The 17,810-nt window shown below is 43.1% G+C and overlaps 1 protein-coding gene across 1 annotated transcript in view; it reads left to right on the plus strand.

The window, feature by feature from the left end:
- Positions 1-9,612: 9,612 nt before the first annotated feature.
- The window catches only part of LOC122045008, a 32,074-nt gene continuing 23,876 nt past the window's right edge, over positions 9,613-17,810 (plus strand). The window contains exons 1-3 of the mRNA XM_042605050.1: positions 9,613-9,811; positions 9,900-10,163; positions 10,281-10,462. Of these exons, the coding sequence (XP_042460984.1) occupies positions 9,980-10,163; positions 10,281-10,462 (366 nt within the window). The 5' untranslated portion in view covers positions 9,613-9,811; positions 9,900-9,979. The remainder of the gene's footprint in view (positions 9,812-9,899; positions 10,164-10,280; positions 10,463-17,810) is intronic.

Raw genomic sequence — 17,810 nt, forward strand, 5'->3', positions numbered from 1 at the left:
AACAATTTACATCTATTTTAATGTCTGGTTTTCCATAAGAGATTTTTGCTAATTTGCTTACACCTTTAAAATTTTTAATTTTAAGTAGCCGTTGTGCACACGCAACGTATGTGTGAATATGTATAAATTATATAAAATAAATATTTTCTGTTAAGTAATTAATAATATTATTCGATACCAGTATAATTTATTCTATAAAATCTTAATGAAATTATGTTATTAATTATATTTTAAGTTATACAGTGAGAATATCTTGAGATACAAAGATAGATAGATTTGATTATGATTTTTCCTGAAGAATCGATGAGATATAGATGAATTAAGATAATGAGAAGATACGATATAGATAGTAGAAATTAGGTTTGATCCGGCGGTTAGAACAAGGGACCCCCATTCTGAGATGCCAGTGCCACGCGGGAGTCAGAAGGCCAGGTGGCCGACCGGAGAAGGATGAGCCGACCTCCCGGCCGGTCGACCGGTGAACAACCGAGGGCAAAAGTCGTCCCGACAGGAGTCGGGGTTCCGACGCTCAATATAATAGTAGCAAAGAGCCGAGCGAAAGGCCTAAGAGAAGGTGATATACTGCTAAACAGTCCCTACATACCACCCTACCGAAAATATCCCCAGCATATAGAGGTCAAGGGATGATCGGACGGACGTGATGTGAGTGCCGTCCGGCCGGCGCGTAAGTTAAGGGCTGGCCGGACGGACTCCCCGTCCGGCCGGCCTGCCGGACGCCCTGGCCTGTGATCAGTAAAGAGGGACAAGAACATTTTATGACAGCTGTCAAGTCCTATGGCTAGGCCATACGCCAAGTCTGACAACAAGGTGCTCCGTTGTCCCATCGAAGATGTGCGTGGACTGTAGCAGTATGGCGTCAGGTAAGCTTTCTGACAGATACATACCGAGGCATGAGCTGCAGACACATATTCGCCTCGGTGGACGTGCAGGAGCTCTTTCACCGCTCTATATAACGAGCCTCATACTTCGCCGGAGGTACGCGTGGAACACCTTTGGAGCTACTTTTTCCACCACTTGCTTACCTGACTTGAGCGTCGGAGGGTCGCCGCCGGGAACCCCTTCCCGGCCCGACTTCTGTGCAGGTTCACCGGAGCTTCGTGCCTCCAGTCGAAGATCCACGTCAGTAGTCGGAGAGCGCCCCATGCCCAGCGTCCGTTGATTCAGCAGTCGGACAGGATCAATTTGGCGCCGTCTGTGGGAACGCTCCTGCATCCGAACGGAAACAATGGACGAGGCTGGACGACAACACACAGTGACGCTTTCGACGGAGGAACTCGATGCTCTGATCGAGATAAGGGCCGCCAAGCTTGTGGAGCAAAAACAGAAAGCCACAGCCGAGCGGCCGGAGCAGCAAGCAACGTCAGCGTCGGGTGGTCGAGCGGAAGCACCGCCAGCCATCGTTGCATTTCATCGAGCCCTATTCCGCACCCCTGAAGCCGCAGCAGCTCATAGAGATCGGGGATCTTCTTCGGACGAAATGCCTAGACGAGATGATAGAAAAGGGAAAGCCCCCCGAGCGGACGCATCGCCCGAGAGGATTAATCGCCAATTTTCAGAGGCAATTCTACGAGATCCTCTGCCGAAGCACTACGTGCCTCCAACGATCGGCGAGTATAATGGGACAACCGACCCAGATGATCATCTGGGTACGTTTGATAACACGGCAACCCTGCATCAATACACAAATGGGGTAAAATGCCGAGTTTTTCTTACCACTCTCTCGGGATCGGCTCAACGGTGGTTTCGGAGGCTGCCGGACGGATCCATCACAAGCTTTAAGGACTTCCGAACGGCCTTCCTCCATCATTTTGCAAGTAGTCGGCGCTACCAGAAAACGAGCGTGAGCTTGTTCGCCATCAAACAAGAAGCCCGTGAATCGCTCCGAGCTTACATCCAGCGGTTCAACAAAGTGGCCATGGACATCCCAACGGCCACCTCGGAGACCATGATGAATGCCTTCACACAAGGCCTAGTGGATGGGGATTTCTTCCGATCGCTCATTCGAAAGCCGCCCCGAGACTATGATCATATGCTACACCGGGCCAACGAATACATCAACGTGGAAGAAGTGCAAGCAGCCAGAAAAAAAGAAACTCCAACCGAGCGGGCTCCTCCTGCCGAGCGGAAACAGCACGCCGCTCATCAGCCGCCCAGAGGACCGAGAGACGAAGGAATCCGATCCCCCCATGTCAGGTCCCACGTGCAAGAAGTAGCTACCGCCCGGCCCAAGCCAAAGAAGAAATGGACCCCGATGTTCTGCTCCTTCCACCGGACAGATACGCACAACACCAGGGATTGTCGAATCTTCCCTTCGTGGCTCATCTCGTGCCCCGGAATGGCAGCCGACGGTCTCCCTCAGTCGACAGGCGACAGAGAGCACATGAAGCCGATCAGACGCGAACCGATAGGCGACAGCAACAGACTCCCGATCGGCATCGTTCTCCAAGGCAGGAGAATCGCCGAATGTCACGAGAAAGGTCTCGACCATCCGCTCGGGAAGAAGAGAATAGAAGTAATACTTCCCGAGGCGAGATCAACATCATTGCTGACGGGCCGACCGGAGGAGACTCTAACCGAGCAAGAAAGGCGAGCGTCCGGCAACTCCAAATCCATGCAGTCGGCTGCAGCAGAGAGCGGGCGAACGGACCCGAAATCAGTTTCGGACCCGGGGACTTGGAAGGAGTTGAAGTGCCCCATGACGACGCTCTGCTCATCAAAGCGGTAATAGCCAACTACACTATTCACCGCGTATTTGTTGACACAGGGAGCTCAGTCAACATCATATTCAAGAAGGCGTTCGATCAGCTGTAAATTGGTCAAGCCGAGCTGCTACCCATGACAACCCCCCTATACGGGTTCACGGGTAATGAAGTTCAGCCGGTCGGACAGGTTCGGCTGGCTATCTCGCTGGGAGAAGAGCCGCTCAGGAGGACGAGGACAGCAAACTTCGTGGTGGTCGACTCTCCTTCGTCCTACAACGTCATTTTGGGACGACCGGCGCTCAGTGAGTTCCGAGCAGCCGTCTCCACCTTCTACCAGAAGATCAAGTTCCCCGTGGAGGATAGAGTGGGTGAAGTACGGGGAGACCAGCTGGCAACTCGGCGATGCTACATTGAAATGGTCCGAGTAGAAGCAAGTTCGGCTCGGAAATCGCCCCGGATCGAGGTAAACACCATAACTGAAAAGCCTCACTCTTTAGTTTATGAAGAAAAAGAGGAAGTGCAGATACACCCGACCTGATCGGAGGCCACGACCTTCATCGCGTTTGATCTGGAGGTGAAGCAGAAAGAGGAGCTAATCCAATGCCTCAGAAGAAACCATGATGTCTTCGTCTGGTCGACACATGAGCTGCCCGGAATTTCACCAAGTATTGCGCAGCATGAGCTCCACGTCCGACCGGACGCTCGGCCAGTCAAGCAGAGAAAAAGAGATTTCAGCGCTGAGCAGAATGTCATCATCCGGGCGGAGGTGGAGAAGCTTCTGGAGGCCGACCATATACGCGAGGTGCAGTTCCCGAGCCGGCGTCTATAAACCCTCCGAGCGGAAGACCGTCGAGCTCCGACGTTAAATATCGAGAGACGAGCCGGCGTCTATAAACCCTCCGAGCGGAAGATCGTCGAGCTCCGACGTTAAATATCGAGAGACGAGCCGGCGTCTATAAACGTCCGAGCGGAAGACCGTCGAGCTCCGACGTTAAATATCGAGAGACGAGCCGGCGTCTATAAACCCTCCGAGCGGAAGACCGTCGAGCTCCGACGTTAAATATCGAGAGACGAGCCGGCGTCTATAAACCCTCCGAGCGGAAGACCGTCGAGCTCCGACGTTAAATATCGAGAGACGAGCCGGCGTCTATAAACCCTCCAAGCGGAAGACCGTCGAGCTCCGACGTTAAATATCGAGAGACGAGCCAGCGTCTATAAACCCTCCGAGCGGAAGACCGTCGAGCTCCGACGTTAAATATCGAGAGACGAGCCGGCGTCTATAAACGTCCGAGCGGAAGACCGTCGAGCTCCTACGTTAAATATCGAGAGACGAGCCGGCGTCTATAAACGTCCGAGCGGAAGACCGTCGAGCTCCGACGTTAAATATCGAGAGACGAGACGGCGTCCATAAACGTCCGAGCGGCTCGCATTTCAAAAATCTAGCGAAAACCCCTTTGAGGTAAGGCGCACAACAAAAGATGGTTAATTAGAATTAAAAATGTGAGCACGTGAACGGGTGACGTTCGCGCGCCGAGCGGCTGCCCAATTGCATGGCGAAAGACGTTATTGAAGGCAAGCGGCTTGAGTCTACGTTAGAGCGTGAAGCCGAGCGGAGGAGTTTTAAAGAACACTTAATGTGACGAAAGAAAATTTTCTTGCCAAAACAAAAGTTGAAGGAACGGAAAAGATAATCTATTTATGCCGAGCACTGGGCAAACCAAAAAAGTTACAGCAAAAAACAAGTTTGGCCGAACGGCAGGGGAACAAAAAAGTTGATGAAAAACACTCCTCACGCGTCAAAATCAAAAAGTGCATCAGGAATGGCGCCCATCACGGTAGCCAGATCCTCTGGGGGGATGGTCAGCTCGGCGGGAAGGTGGCCCTTGGTCTTCAAGTGATCCACAGCCGCCTTGATCGCCTCTTCAAAGGTGAGGGAGATCTTGTCAGTAAATTTCTCCCCAAAGGCATCCGAGCGGACGAATGCCTTCCTCACTTCCTCAGAGCGAGCCGACTCCCCCTCTTGATACTCTTTGAGTGCGGCCTGGGAGGCATCGTTGGCAGCATGGAGAGCCTTTAAATCCCCTTCAAATTTGAGTAGATCGGCCGAGCGGCCCTCCTTCTTTGTGGCCAGAAGGGCATCCAGATCCTTGATGCGTTGCTCTAGCCCTCTGATCTCCACCTTCATTCGGTCCATGTCATCGATGGCCTGGCGCTTCCTAGTGGTCGCCGTCTTGATCTCCTTATCTCGTTGTTTGACCACCGCTTCAAGCCGAGCGACCTCGCTCGCCAGATCGGAAGCTCATTTCCGTTCGGCATCCAGCAATCTTTTGGCCTTCTCCAGAGCGGTCGTCGGTTGACAGTTGTCCCCTGCGGCTTTAAGTTTTTTCAATTCATCCTCCAGCTCGGCCAACCGATTGCTAATGGCAATCTGCTCCACCCAGTTCTGCGAGCAAAAGCGAACAGGTTAAAAACTAAATCCAAATACACGAACAAAGGAAAAGAGCATACCCCGGTGGCCTGTTGAAGGTTGCTGTCGCCGAGCTGCCCGGGAGTCATCGCGGTTATTCAGCGCCGAGCATCCTCCCAAGCTTTTGCAAGAGGGCCCGTCAAGGTGATCTGCTGCTCGGGGACCAATGGCCGATCAGCAGCAGCCATGTATTCCTCTGAGGGGAGGCGCAGGACGGTTTTAATTAAATTTGGGCTGCTCGGCTCGCTCTGAGAAGCATCGGCCTTACCGGACGGCCCACCGGTGGACGAGGAGGGAAGCTCGCCCAAACGCCTGATACGACGCAGAGTTCTTGAAGGGCTGGACGGCGGCGCCTCATAGCTTGCCCTCGGAGAGCCATGTGGGGTCGGAGTACTCTCTAGAGAAATGGTTCCCGATAACATCGGAGCATCCGCGCCCCGCTCGGGTTGTGACTCATCAAAGGCAATTGATGCAGATGCCGGCTCTGGCCGTCTGCGCTTCCGAGTGAGCAGGGGAACATCATCGGCCGAACGGCCCTCCACCTCGGCTTGGGTAGAAGGTTCTGTGCCGCCCGCTACCTCGTCGTGAGAGGTAGTAGCTGCTAAGGCTTCGGGGGCATCCTGAGTCCCCTCACCTACTTCGCCGGTCGGATCAGCTGGATCAAGGCCCCACTCCGTGACCTCCTTGTTCTTCACCGCCTCAATCTGAGCGGCCTTCAATTTGAGCTTCTCGGTCGCCTTAGCACGCCACATAACTTCAGCTGCAGAAATAAAGATTAAATCAATTAGAACAAAAGAAAAAGGAGGGATGAGAATCGCTTACTCATGCTGTAGGGCAGATCGGCTGGGGTAGAAGACAGGCCGAATATATACATTACTCCCGGAAGGAGCAGCTTGTCAATGTGATAGCGCTGACCCACCAACCGCTCGGCCGCATGAAGGTATGCCGCATCGCCTCTAAATTTGCCAGCTCCGGTTGCGCCGGCATCGCCGTCTGCCACTTGGTACGGAAAGTTGGCGGCTCGGGAAAACGCACATAGAAAAAGTGCTCCTTCCAATGTTTGTTGGAGCTCGGCATATTATCAAAAAGGACGAAACCTATCCTAGACTGGAAAATAAAGGTACCCCACTCGGCTTGCTTGGGATAAAAAAAGTAATGAAAAATCTTAGGGTCGAGGGGGATGTTGTTCAGTTTAAAAAGGACTATCACTCCGCTCAACAGCCTAATGGAGTTAGGAACTACCTGGCCGAGCGGAATGCGAAAATAATTGCAGACTTGTAAGAAGAACTTGTGGGGTGGAAAACGCAGCCCGGCCAAAAATTGGTCTCGGAAGAAAAGAACGGTACCGGACGGCGGTTCATGTGGCCGGTCGGTGGTGTCAGCTACTATGATGTGGTGGTCGGTCGGCAGATCATAGGTTCGAGTGAGGCGCAAGGCGTCCTCCTCGTCAAACCGACTTTCCATGGTCGAATACCAAAGACCAGGAGCACCGCCGGTCAGCTATGAGGTACTGGTCATGGTATAAGGCCAGGGATGCACGCGTGATGGAAGGAAGGAGAAATAAAACTAGGAAAGAGTGCGGGATGATAAAAGAAATAGCTAATAGAGAGAAGAAAGGAGAGGCAGCAAGGGAAAGGAAGCCTTACGGGCAAGGGAGATGATCGGAAGAAGCTGTAGGGTCGCCGGAGAGCCGGAACGTAAGGTTGCCGGAGAAGAAAGGAGCAGCGAGGTGTCGGGAGGAGATGAGGCCGAAATGCGGCGGAAAGCGGGAGTCGGAACTTTATAAGGGCGGCCGCTATCAATTTCAACCGTCCGATCCAGGTCGTCGATAACGAGGTCATCATCCAGCCGTTCATTTCAAACGGCGACTGTCCCATCGGAAGTGACGCCACCGCCATACCCTGACAAGAGAAAGGTAGCCACGTGTCAGCAAGTTACGGGTTAACGCACGTGGTTGACAGACGCCTCGACATAATTTCCAAGGCACGGGCAAGATATCACCGAACGACCGAGCAACCCTCAGCCTGTCCGAGCGGACTAAGGTATCGGTCGCCACTCGATCAGATCGGCAGTCCAGTCAGTCGGACTTCGCCTCCTTCGACTAGACTTGAGGGGAAGGCAAGTGATCCGACGGTTAGAACAGGGGACCCCCATTCTGAGATGCCAGTGCCACGCGGGAGTCAGAAGGCCAGGTGCCCGACCGGAGAAGGATGAGCCGACCTCCCGGCCGGCCGACCGGTGAACAGCCGAGGGCAAAAGTCGCCCTGACAGGAGTCGGGGTTCCGACGCTCAATATAATAGTAGCAAAGAGCCGAGCGGAAGGCCTAAGAGAAAGTGATATACTGCTAAACAGTCCCTACATACCACCCTACCGAAAATATCCCCAGCATATGGAGGTCAAGGGATGATCGGACGGACGTGATGTGAGTGCCGTCCGGCCGGCGCGTAAGTTGAGGGCTGGCCGGACGGACTCCCCGTCCGGCCGGCCTGCCGGACGCCCTGGCCTGTGATCAGTAAAGAGGGACAAGAACATTTTATGACAGCTGTCAAGTCCTATGGCTAGGCCATACGCCAAGTCTGACAACAAGGTGCTCCGTTGTCCCATCGAAGACGTGCGTGGACTGTAGCAGTATGACGTCAGGTAAGCTTTCTGACAGATACATACCGAGGCATGGGCTGCGGACACATATTCTCCTCGGTGGACGTGCAGGAGCTCTTTCACCGCTCTATATAACGAGCCTCATACTTCGCCGGAGGTACGCGTGGAACACCTTTGGAGCTACTTTTTCCACCATTTGCTTACCTGACTTGAGCGTCGGAGGGTCGCCGCCGGGAACCCCTTCCCGGCCCGACTTCTATGCAGGTTCGCCGAAGCTTCGTGCCTCCAGTCGAAGATCCACGTCAGTAGTCGGAGAGCGTCCCGTGCCCAGCGTCCGTTGATTCAGCAGTCGGACAGGATCAATGTTCATTTGTGATTTGAGAAAGATAAGAAGTTGAAATTACTAATAAATTTTAAAATTATTTTAGATTTGAAAAGAAAAAAGATATTAATATAATCTAATTTAAGACTTCACCAAATCAATTGACAATAAGATATTAAAGGGATAGTAAGTAAGCTTATCATGAATTTTTTAGACAAAAAAAATTTTTTTAATCATCTATTTTTTATCATAATGAGTTTTTTTTCAATCGTAATAATATTTTTCTTATTTTTTTTTTAAAAAATAGTTATAACCTGTAAATAAGAGTAGGAGTCAACACAGTTCGGATTCTCTGTCTCCATTTCTCTTTGTCCCCGTGTCCTATTGTCGATCGAACGGGTTAGATTACATCTCAAGGATGCTTTGCATATTACGAGGATACTGCACACATCTTAAAGATGCCATGATGTATTGAGATGTAATCTGGTCCGTCCGATCGACAGTGGGACATGGGGACAGAGGATCCGAACTAGAGTCAACAATATGTCAATAACTGAATCGGAATCATTTAAATTAAAATTAAACGAATGGGTTGAATCAATTAATTTTGTTAAGACTTAATCAATCTGAGCTCATCGAACTTTTGTATAAAAATTGAAATAATTAAATTTTTATTAAATTTAAACCAAGAGGTTAAAAGATGGGTAATTTTGCATGCAGTCCTTATTAGTAAATAAATATTTACATACAGTTTTTATTCATGAGAATCTTTATTTTCACTTCCCAATCAAACATATTACCTAATTACTCATGATATTTTTAGGTACAAAAAGTTAAAAAATCAGTATAAATCCTCTTAAATTGAGTATATTAATTTAGAATCTAGTATATTTTCTATCAAATTGAGTACGATTTTTTTTTCATCTCAAAATATACTCAATTTTAGTTTAATGTGCTGAATTTAATAAAAATTATACTCATTTTTAGACTATTTGAACTAAAAAAATATGAGGATTAATTTCGATAGAAAATATACTCGATCCTAGTATAGAGTACTGGATTTTAGTGTAAAGTGCTGAATTTAACAGGAATTATACTTGTTTTTAGACTTTTTATACCTAAAAAATAAGATGGACGATTTTGATAGAAAATATACTCGATTTTAATATAAAGTGTTGACTTTAAGAAGAATTATACTCGTTTTTGAATTTTTTGTATTTAATTTTGGACTTTTTGTACCTAAAAAATCTGAGGGACAATTTAGGTAATAATATTTGCATGAGTGAGTTGAAACAAGTAATACTTTATATGCAGGGAGTGGAAATAATTTTTTTTTGATATGAGAATTACATGTAAAGTTAACATTGCGATTGAAGATTTTTCTCTAATTTATCGAAAAAAAGAATTGAATTTCTAAATTAATTAAACTGATATTTTAATTTTAGTCGAGTAGATTGGTTAAATGAATTTAATTAAGGCAAGCAAAATATTTGACGTTTAAAAATTGGAAACGAAACCACTCGCTCCTCCTCATCCAATTCCCAGCAACTTCCTCTAAAACCCTAATTCTTTCCTTTCCCGCCCGCTCTCTGTCGGCGATCTTCATCGGCCTCGTGGTTCCCCTTCTGTTCATGACGTAGTGCCCGCGTTCTTCTGTGGATCCCTTCTCTAGTGCTGGTTTAGTGTTTCTTCTTGCACACGTAAGGGAGTTTGTCGCTTTTCTGTCTTTGATCTGTTATCTGCTTCAATGCTGAGTTGAGACCTTTTTTTGTCTCCCTTTGCCACCAGTTTTTGTTCTCGGATTTGCTTTAGGGATTAGGGTTCGTCGGACTGCAGCGTACTTAAGGCACACACGGTTTGGGATCTGGATGGACCCTAAGAGCAATACGCCATCGATCCAGGGGCTGCGGTGGCCTCAGCCCTGTCATATGGTAGGTGACAACGGCTCCACGCCTGGGACTGTGAGGAACTTGCGCACGAATGACCTGGGAGGAGTGATCTTTGGCTGCAAGAATGTGACGATGAAGGAATGTCTTGCCAAGCAATTATTTGGTTAGTGATAACTTAAAGAGTTGTGATCTTGAAGCCTTTATTCTGCATGTAAATGCATTAGAATAAGCGAGTTTTTGCCTTCTAATTGAATTTGGTCACTGAAATCCTGATTGGCAGGCTTGCCGTATGCTCATTTCTCTTATGTGTGCAAAATTGGCCCGGGTCTACCCTTGTTTCTGTTCAATTATTCTGATAAGTCAATGCATGGCATTTTTGAGGCTGCAAGTTATGGCCAGATGAACATTGACCCTTATGCTTGGACGGAAAATGGGACAGAGAGAACTCAATTTCCAGCTCAGGTATTGATATGCACTGAGTTATGCATACACTGTTTTCTTTTTAGCAGTAGCAGAATTATATAACCTGATATATATGTTCGACATGTCTCTATCATTATTTCGTGATATGCTTAGAAGTACCAATTCTTGTGTCTATCTCAGAGTCTTTAACTACTTGTTCTGGAAACTTGCATGCTTTTCCTTTGGTGTAAAAATTGCATATCTACTATTAGAGCATTCTGTAATGCAAGGTTGGGAAGCATCCAACAAATAGTTTCAGGCAAAATGCTTAGTTGACCTAGTTGGGTTGCTGGATATAGATCTCTAGTTGACCTAGTTGTAACCTTGATGCAGCTCAGAGTTATTTCATTCATTGAATCAGGCTTGTGTGAGCAATGTACTTGCAACTTAAGATCAAAACTCCTAGATTCTGCATATAGTGCATTAGATAATCCCATATGGCAGCAAGGAAGCCTTTGGAAAATGGAAAAGCTCTTTTCAAAAGCAACAGGGCACAACTTAATGGCACAATACTTATATAATTGTCCAGATCTGCTTTTCAAAATTATGTTAAAAGTAGAATTTTCATTGGACAACTACTCTTTTAAAAATTCATAGGGTACAACTTATTGACACAATGCTTATTCAGACAATTGTTCAGATGTGTCTTCCAAATTTTGTTAAAGTTGAATCTCCATTGACCCCCCTTCACTCTTCATGACACACACAGACCTATGGAAGCACGTGCATGTGCCTGTTCGCACACATGCACATTTAATTGTACCGATAATAAGCCATATTTCCTAACTATTTGAAGTCCACTTTGTGGACCTTATCTTGTAGTTGAGATCTATGTGTAAAGAATTGATGTGGAAATTCCTTTCATTTCAGAATGGGAATATCCCGTATTATATACAAAATTACAATAGATAAAACAAGAAATAAGAAGAGAGAATAGGAAACTAATTATTTCTAAAGATATTTTTCTAACTAAACCTCTTAATTTAAGGGATTTCCTACTCTGTGCTCACAACTGTTTATTCTTGTGATTGTGAACATCTGTTTATTTCTGCTATTTATTTGTACAAGTTGTTCATGCTGTTCAACTCACCCCTTCAAACTGAGTGATAGATGTTTTTCATTCCTAGCTTGACTATAAGATCATGAATTTAAAATTGTTCAGTCTCTTTATTAGCACATCAACTAATTGTAGTTCTGAAGGGACATACGACATACACACTAATCTTTCCTTTAATTTTTCCTTGATACAATGTCTATCAATTTCAATATGCTTAGTCTTATCACGTTAAATAGGATTATGAGCAATATTGATAGCTGACTTATTGTTACAATGAAGTTCATGGGGCATTCCCATTTGATTTTCAAATCATCCTGAATAATCTTCAACCAGTAGTTCACATAATTCTCGAGCAATGGATCTCAATTTTGATTTTGCAGATGATCTTGCCATCACAGTTTGCTTCTTACTCCATGTTACCAGATTACCACCAAGGAAAGTACAATATCATGTAGTTGATCTTTTATCCACTAGAGAACCTGCATAGTCTGCATCTGTGTAAGCTTCTAAAGCTAGTGTCTCATTTCTCTTGTATAAAATTCCCTTTCCCCGAGTGCTTTTCAAGTAATGTAATACTCGGCAAGCAACTTGAAGGTGAGATTCTCTTGGATCATGCATGAATTGACTGATTACACTCAAAACCGATGCTATGCCGAGATGAGTATGAGCAAGGTATATGAGCCTACTAACCAACCTCTAATACATCTTTTTGTCGATAGGTGTTCTTCCTTGGCTTCTCATATCTTGTGATTTGGATCCATTGGACTAGAAATCGGCTTACTCCCAATCTTCCTTATTTTAGCTAACAGATCGGTCACATACTTCTGCTAAGAAATAAAAATTCCTTTGGTAGACTATGCTACCTCAATACCAAGGAAATACCTCAGTTTACCAGTTTCTTTATTTCAAAATCCTCTATCAATTTATGTTTTAGATCAGTTTTTCCTTTTCATCATTTCTAGTTACAATGATATCATCTACATAAACTAGAAGAGTTGTCACATTCCTCGTTAAGTGCTTAATGAAGAGCGTATGGTCCCCTTGGTTTTGGTTGTACTCATACTTCTTCATGACTTTTACAAATCTTCCAAACCATGTCTTAGGAGATTATTTTAGAGCATAAAGAGTCTTCCTCAATTTACATACTCTGTTACCAGTATCCTTTGGAATTCTTGGTATAAGTTTCATCTAAATCTCTATGGAGAAATGCATTCTTCACTTCATACCGTAGGAGTAGCCGTTGAAGTGTGTAGCTAAAGATAATAAAACTCTGACAGTATTCATTTTTGCAACTGGATCAAAGGTCTCCTGATAATCTACATCACAAGTCTGAGTATAACCTTTTGCCACCAACCTAGCTTTATATCTCTCAAGAGATTCATCTGTTTTGTATTTTAGTGTGAAAATCCACTTACAATCAACAATGTTCTTCTTCTTTTGGCTTCTCAATAACCTCCCCTGTCGTATTCTTTTCTAATACATCCATTTTCTCCCTTATGACATCCCTCCATTCCTTTTATGAAAATGCCTCAGAAACAGTATTGGGAATAGTCATGGTATTTAGACTCACAATGAACCTTTTGTGGGCTAGTGATAGATATTTAAGAGAAACATAGTGAGATAGAGGATAGAGAGGGTGCTTGGTGCATTCTCTAGTACCTTTTCTAACATCAATGGGAAAGTCAAGGTTATATGTTAGAGCAGATCTTACCATGATCCAAGTACTAGGGTCGGAGGTTTGTGGTTGAGGTTCTTGGACTTGTTTAGCCTTTGGAGCGACCTTTCTCCTTGAACACACTTGAGGAATACTTGAAGTATCACAAGAAACACTTGATGGAAAGGAAGATGGAGGTGACTCACTAGATGAAATAGGAATAGAAGGTGATTTGGTATGAACTTGAGTAGGAGGAAGATCAAGAGCGTTAATGAGTTCAAATGACTCAGTAGTGCTATCTTCTGTCACTGAAATCTCCCCCCGGGAGAAGAATGGGGTATGTTAAATGAAGGTAACATCAGCCGAGATATAAACTTTTAATATCAAGGGTGGTAACACTTGTACCCTTATTGAGTGGATGACTATTCAAGGAAGACACATTTGTTGACACGAGGGTCAAGTTTACCCCGTAGCGGACCATGGATATGGGCAAAAGCAGTGCGCCCAAAAAACCTAGGAGTAAGTCCATTTGTGGTTCGAAAATGAGAATAAAAATCGTTGAGGAGTTGCATGAGACTCTTGTTATCTAAGACACGTGATGTACGCGACATTAAGGATAGCTTCTTCCTAATAGGATTTAGGGACATTATTGTGGAGAAGAATGACACGAGTAGTGTTGGGTAAATGCCCATTTTTCCTTTCTGCTATTCCATTCTGTTGGGGTGTATGAACACAACACGAATCATGAATAATTCCTTGGTGTTGGAAATAGGAGGACAAAGTTTGATTGAAGTAATCTCTAGCGTTATTGGTCCTAAAGTTTTTTTTTCACTCCAAATTGATTTTGAATCGTTGAGTGGAAATTATGAATAATAATGCTACATCAAATTTTTGTTCGAGGAGAAACAACCATGTAACCCGAGTGTAATCATCAATTAAGGAGATAAACCATCGAACCCTAGTAACATTGGAAATATTAGAAGGACTCATATGTCACTATGAATTAAATGAAAGGGAGTAGAACTTCTTTTATTGCTAATAGGAGAGGGTACACGAGAATATTTTGCCAATTTGCAAACATCACACTCATAAACATCCAATCTTTGAAAAAGATCAGGAAACATAATCCTTAAAACTCTAAAAGAGAAATGATCAAGACATTTGTGATACACAAATTATTCTTCTTAGTGGATTCAAGGTAGTAAAGGTCACCATGTTCCTTAGCAAATCCAATCCTCCTCCCTGAGTCCTGGTCTTGGAAAACACAATAAGAAGAGGAGGGGGGGGGGGATGGCATGATTGTGAAGTTCAGTTGTTAGTTTTTGAACGGAAACAAGGTTGGTACATGGAGGACGTTTTAAAGGATAAGGCTAGGAGTAAGGTAAACATTTCCAAAATTAGCAACAATTTGAGATATTCATACAATGAGTGAGGGGATACTTGAGAGAGTCAAAGAGCATGTGTCAGACAGTTTATCAATAGAACTCAACAATCCTTGAAGTTTCTCAATTTCTATGTTGTTGAATCCGCCTAGGAAATGCAGAAATGCAGAATTGACCTTGATGAAGAAATGCAGAAGCCTAGAAGGAAAAGAGAATTAGCATTGAACGCTTAATGCTTTGATAACATGTGGAAAGAATTGATGTGGAAATTCTTTTGATTTCAGAATGGGAATACCGAATATTATATACAAAATTACAATAGATAAAATAAGAAATAAGAAGAGAGAATAGGAAACTAATTATTCCTAAAGATTTAACTAAACCTCCTAATTTAAGGAATTTCCTACTTTGTTCTCACAACTGTTTATTCTTGTGAACAACTATTTATTTCTTCTATTTATTTATGTATAAGTTGTTCACAACTATTTGACACTACGTTATACAATCTCATCTCATTTATAAAACTTGTCATTCAACACTTTTATTTATATCAATTAAAATTGTCTCCAGCCTTTCTTTTGCCCTTATCTTCAACTTTAATTAATTCAGTTTGTTTAATGATAGGTTCTATATCTTTGAACATATAAATATCATATCAATATAATTTTTCCTCTCATAATAACCTCACATTTATATCCTCACCCCAAGGTTCTAAAATTCACTAGACGCTAGTTTGATGACAAACCAGCGCCTAGGCGGAGACTAGGCGTTGTTAGGCAGATTCCTCGATATCAACATAAATCGCATATTATAACTTTAACACAATAACATCAAATTTTAAATGAGTTCAAAATTACACAACCAATAAAATATCACATATTTATTCTACTTCTCTATAATTTTCAACAACTTATTCTTCATTGGACACAAACTCAATATCATTATTGTGATCCTCCTCTTCTTCGGATGCAAAATCATCCTCGTGAAGTTCTCTTAGCCTAGAGTTTTTTTGGGTTGTAGATTTTCATCTGCTCCACTTGTTTCATCAATCATTTGCATGTGAGTCTGGAACCTAGTTCAACTTCATCATCTTCCCCAACATCCACAATTCAACATTTAAATCATCTTTTGCAAAAAGAACATCGACATTTCAATAATCTAACATTAAATTGGACAAATACTAGATTGTTCAACTTGTTGATATCTAATCTATTTCTTTTCTTTTTATGAATTAAAAAAAAAAGAGTAAATATTATAGTTAGTAACATGCATATAAATTTTAAAAATTGATACTTTATTTTAATTAAAGACGTAAAGTTTTACTCCTTCAAATGTATTCTAATTTCTTTCACACCCATAGTTAATGAAAGTATCACTCTTAGCAAGTTGGGTGTGAGCACCATATGTACACCATGCACATGGATCAAATATATCATCATTTTTTTTACATGCTTTTGCTGCCAATGTTTTTCCAAATAATTCAATTTTGTATTTTATTGTATCTTGTAGATCTAACAAATTGACATGCAAAATTTCTATGCATTCAAAAATCCTCGCCGCAACCTCCTTGTAATGAGCAATAGAACTTTCTTTATAGTAAAAATAGGGATTCAACAAAAAGACAGCGGTATGCAATGATGTATCAAGTCTATCCTTCATTTTTGACTCAATAATCACTAAGTTATATTGATAATTTGATTTCACGTTGTTCAGAGCCATCTTGATATCTTCTTTAGCTTGAAGAAACTCCCCATGTATAAACCCCATAGATGACTTTCTATCTCCATCTTCCAATCGAAGAACTCTTACCAAAGGAGCAAATATTTTTAAACAAAGTGTCACATCATTCCAAAAACTCATGTATGCCAATATCCCTTTGTAAACATGACCCTTAAACTAGATTTTTTTTTCAATCAAACTTTACAATGTGAGAAAATTGGATGCAAACTTGGAACTCATGTCCGGATTCTCTCTTCTTCGTGAAACTTCTCATCAGTGACAGTTTTATGGTGAACATAAATGAAAATGGTAAAAGACTTGGATTGCTCAATAACCTTTTTATATCGGGGAAGCTTGCCAATACTTTCAAGCATGAGATTTAACAGTGTGAGTTGCACATGAACAACAAAAGATCCCAGGTCATTTTTCTCTCATCAATTTAATTGTAGCCATATTGTTGGTGACATTGTTTGTTACAATCTGAACAATATTCTAAGCTTCTACTTGTTCAACACACTAGTCAACATACTCAAAAATAAGTTCAGCTGTATGTGCCTCGTCTGATGACTCCTTAGACTCTAAAAAATATAGTACTCTTCTTGCAATTAACACACAAATTTAAGATGTTTCTTTTTCTCTGACTTCATGCATCTGTCATGATCGAGCACTCATTCTTTACCCATTCTTCTTCATGTTTCTTCAGCAGTTGCTTTGTTCTTTCAATTTAGGCTTTCAATAGTGTCTCCCTAAGTTGATGTTGAGTTGGAGGCTTGAATCCTGGTCCAAATTGACCTACTGCCTCCATTAGTTGCTTGAAGTTATCATTATCAACAACATCGAATGGGATTACATTTTCATAAACTTATCTCCGAACATATTATTGAACTTGTGGAGTTTTCTCTTTGAAAAGAACCTTATTAATATTTTTTTGCGAAACACTTTACTTCCAGTAGAACCTATATTTTTTGGAGCAATTACCGATGTATATCTATCCATGGGCCTAAGTGGAAGAGGTTTTTTAATCTCATCTATCCCTTCAATTTTAGGACCTTCTTGTTCGTCTAGAGAAATAGTCACTTCTGCTCTATAACTTTGTTCTTCCATTATTTTGTTCTTTTGTTTTCTCCCTTCTAAAATAGCTTGTTTGCATTTATTTTTATCTTCTTGAGAGGCTTTTGACAACCAAATGCATTTTCAAGTATATTTCCTATGTGCTCCTTGATTCTATACACTCCCTTGACATCGTTTTTTTATAATTTGTATTTAATTTTGTCGACATTTTTAGGATCAATCAACATCCCGAACTCTTATCCGATGTCATTTGAATTTCTCGTAAGAATTTTGGATTCGGGTTGAGTGACGGATGCCATCGATGATGGATTGCTTGTCATTGTAATTGTGATAACATGAAAAGTGACTTAAGAATAAATTTAGGAACTTTAGAATCATTAACAAGTCTAAGAAAAATATAAAAGGAATATCCTTTCGAGTTGATGAAATTATTGTATTTGGCATGATTAAGACTTAAGGCCAGTT

Source organism: Zingiber officinale, chromosome 2B, assembly GCF_018446385.1.
Source record: "Zingiber officinale cultivar Zhangliang chromosome 2B, Zo_v1.1, whole genome shotgun sequence".
Lineage (NCBI taxonomy): Eukaryota > Viridiplantae > Streptophyta > Magnoliopsida > Zingiberales > Zingiberaceae > Zingiber > Zingiber officinale.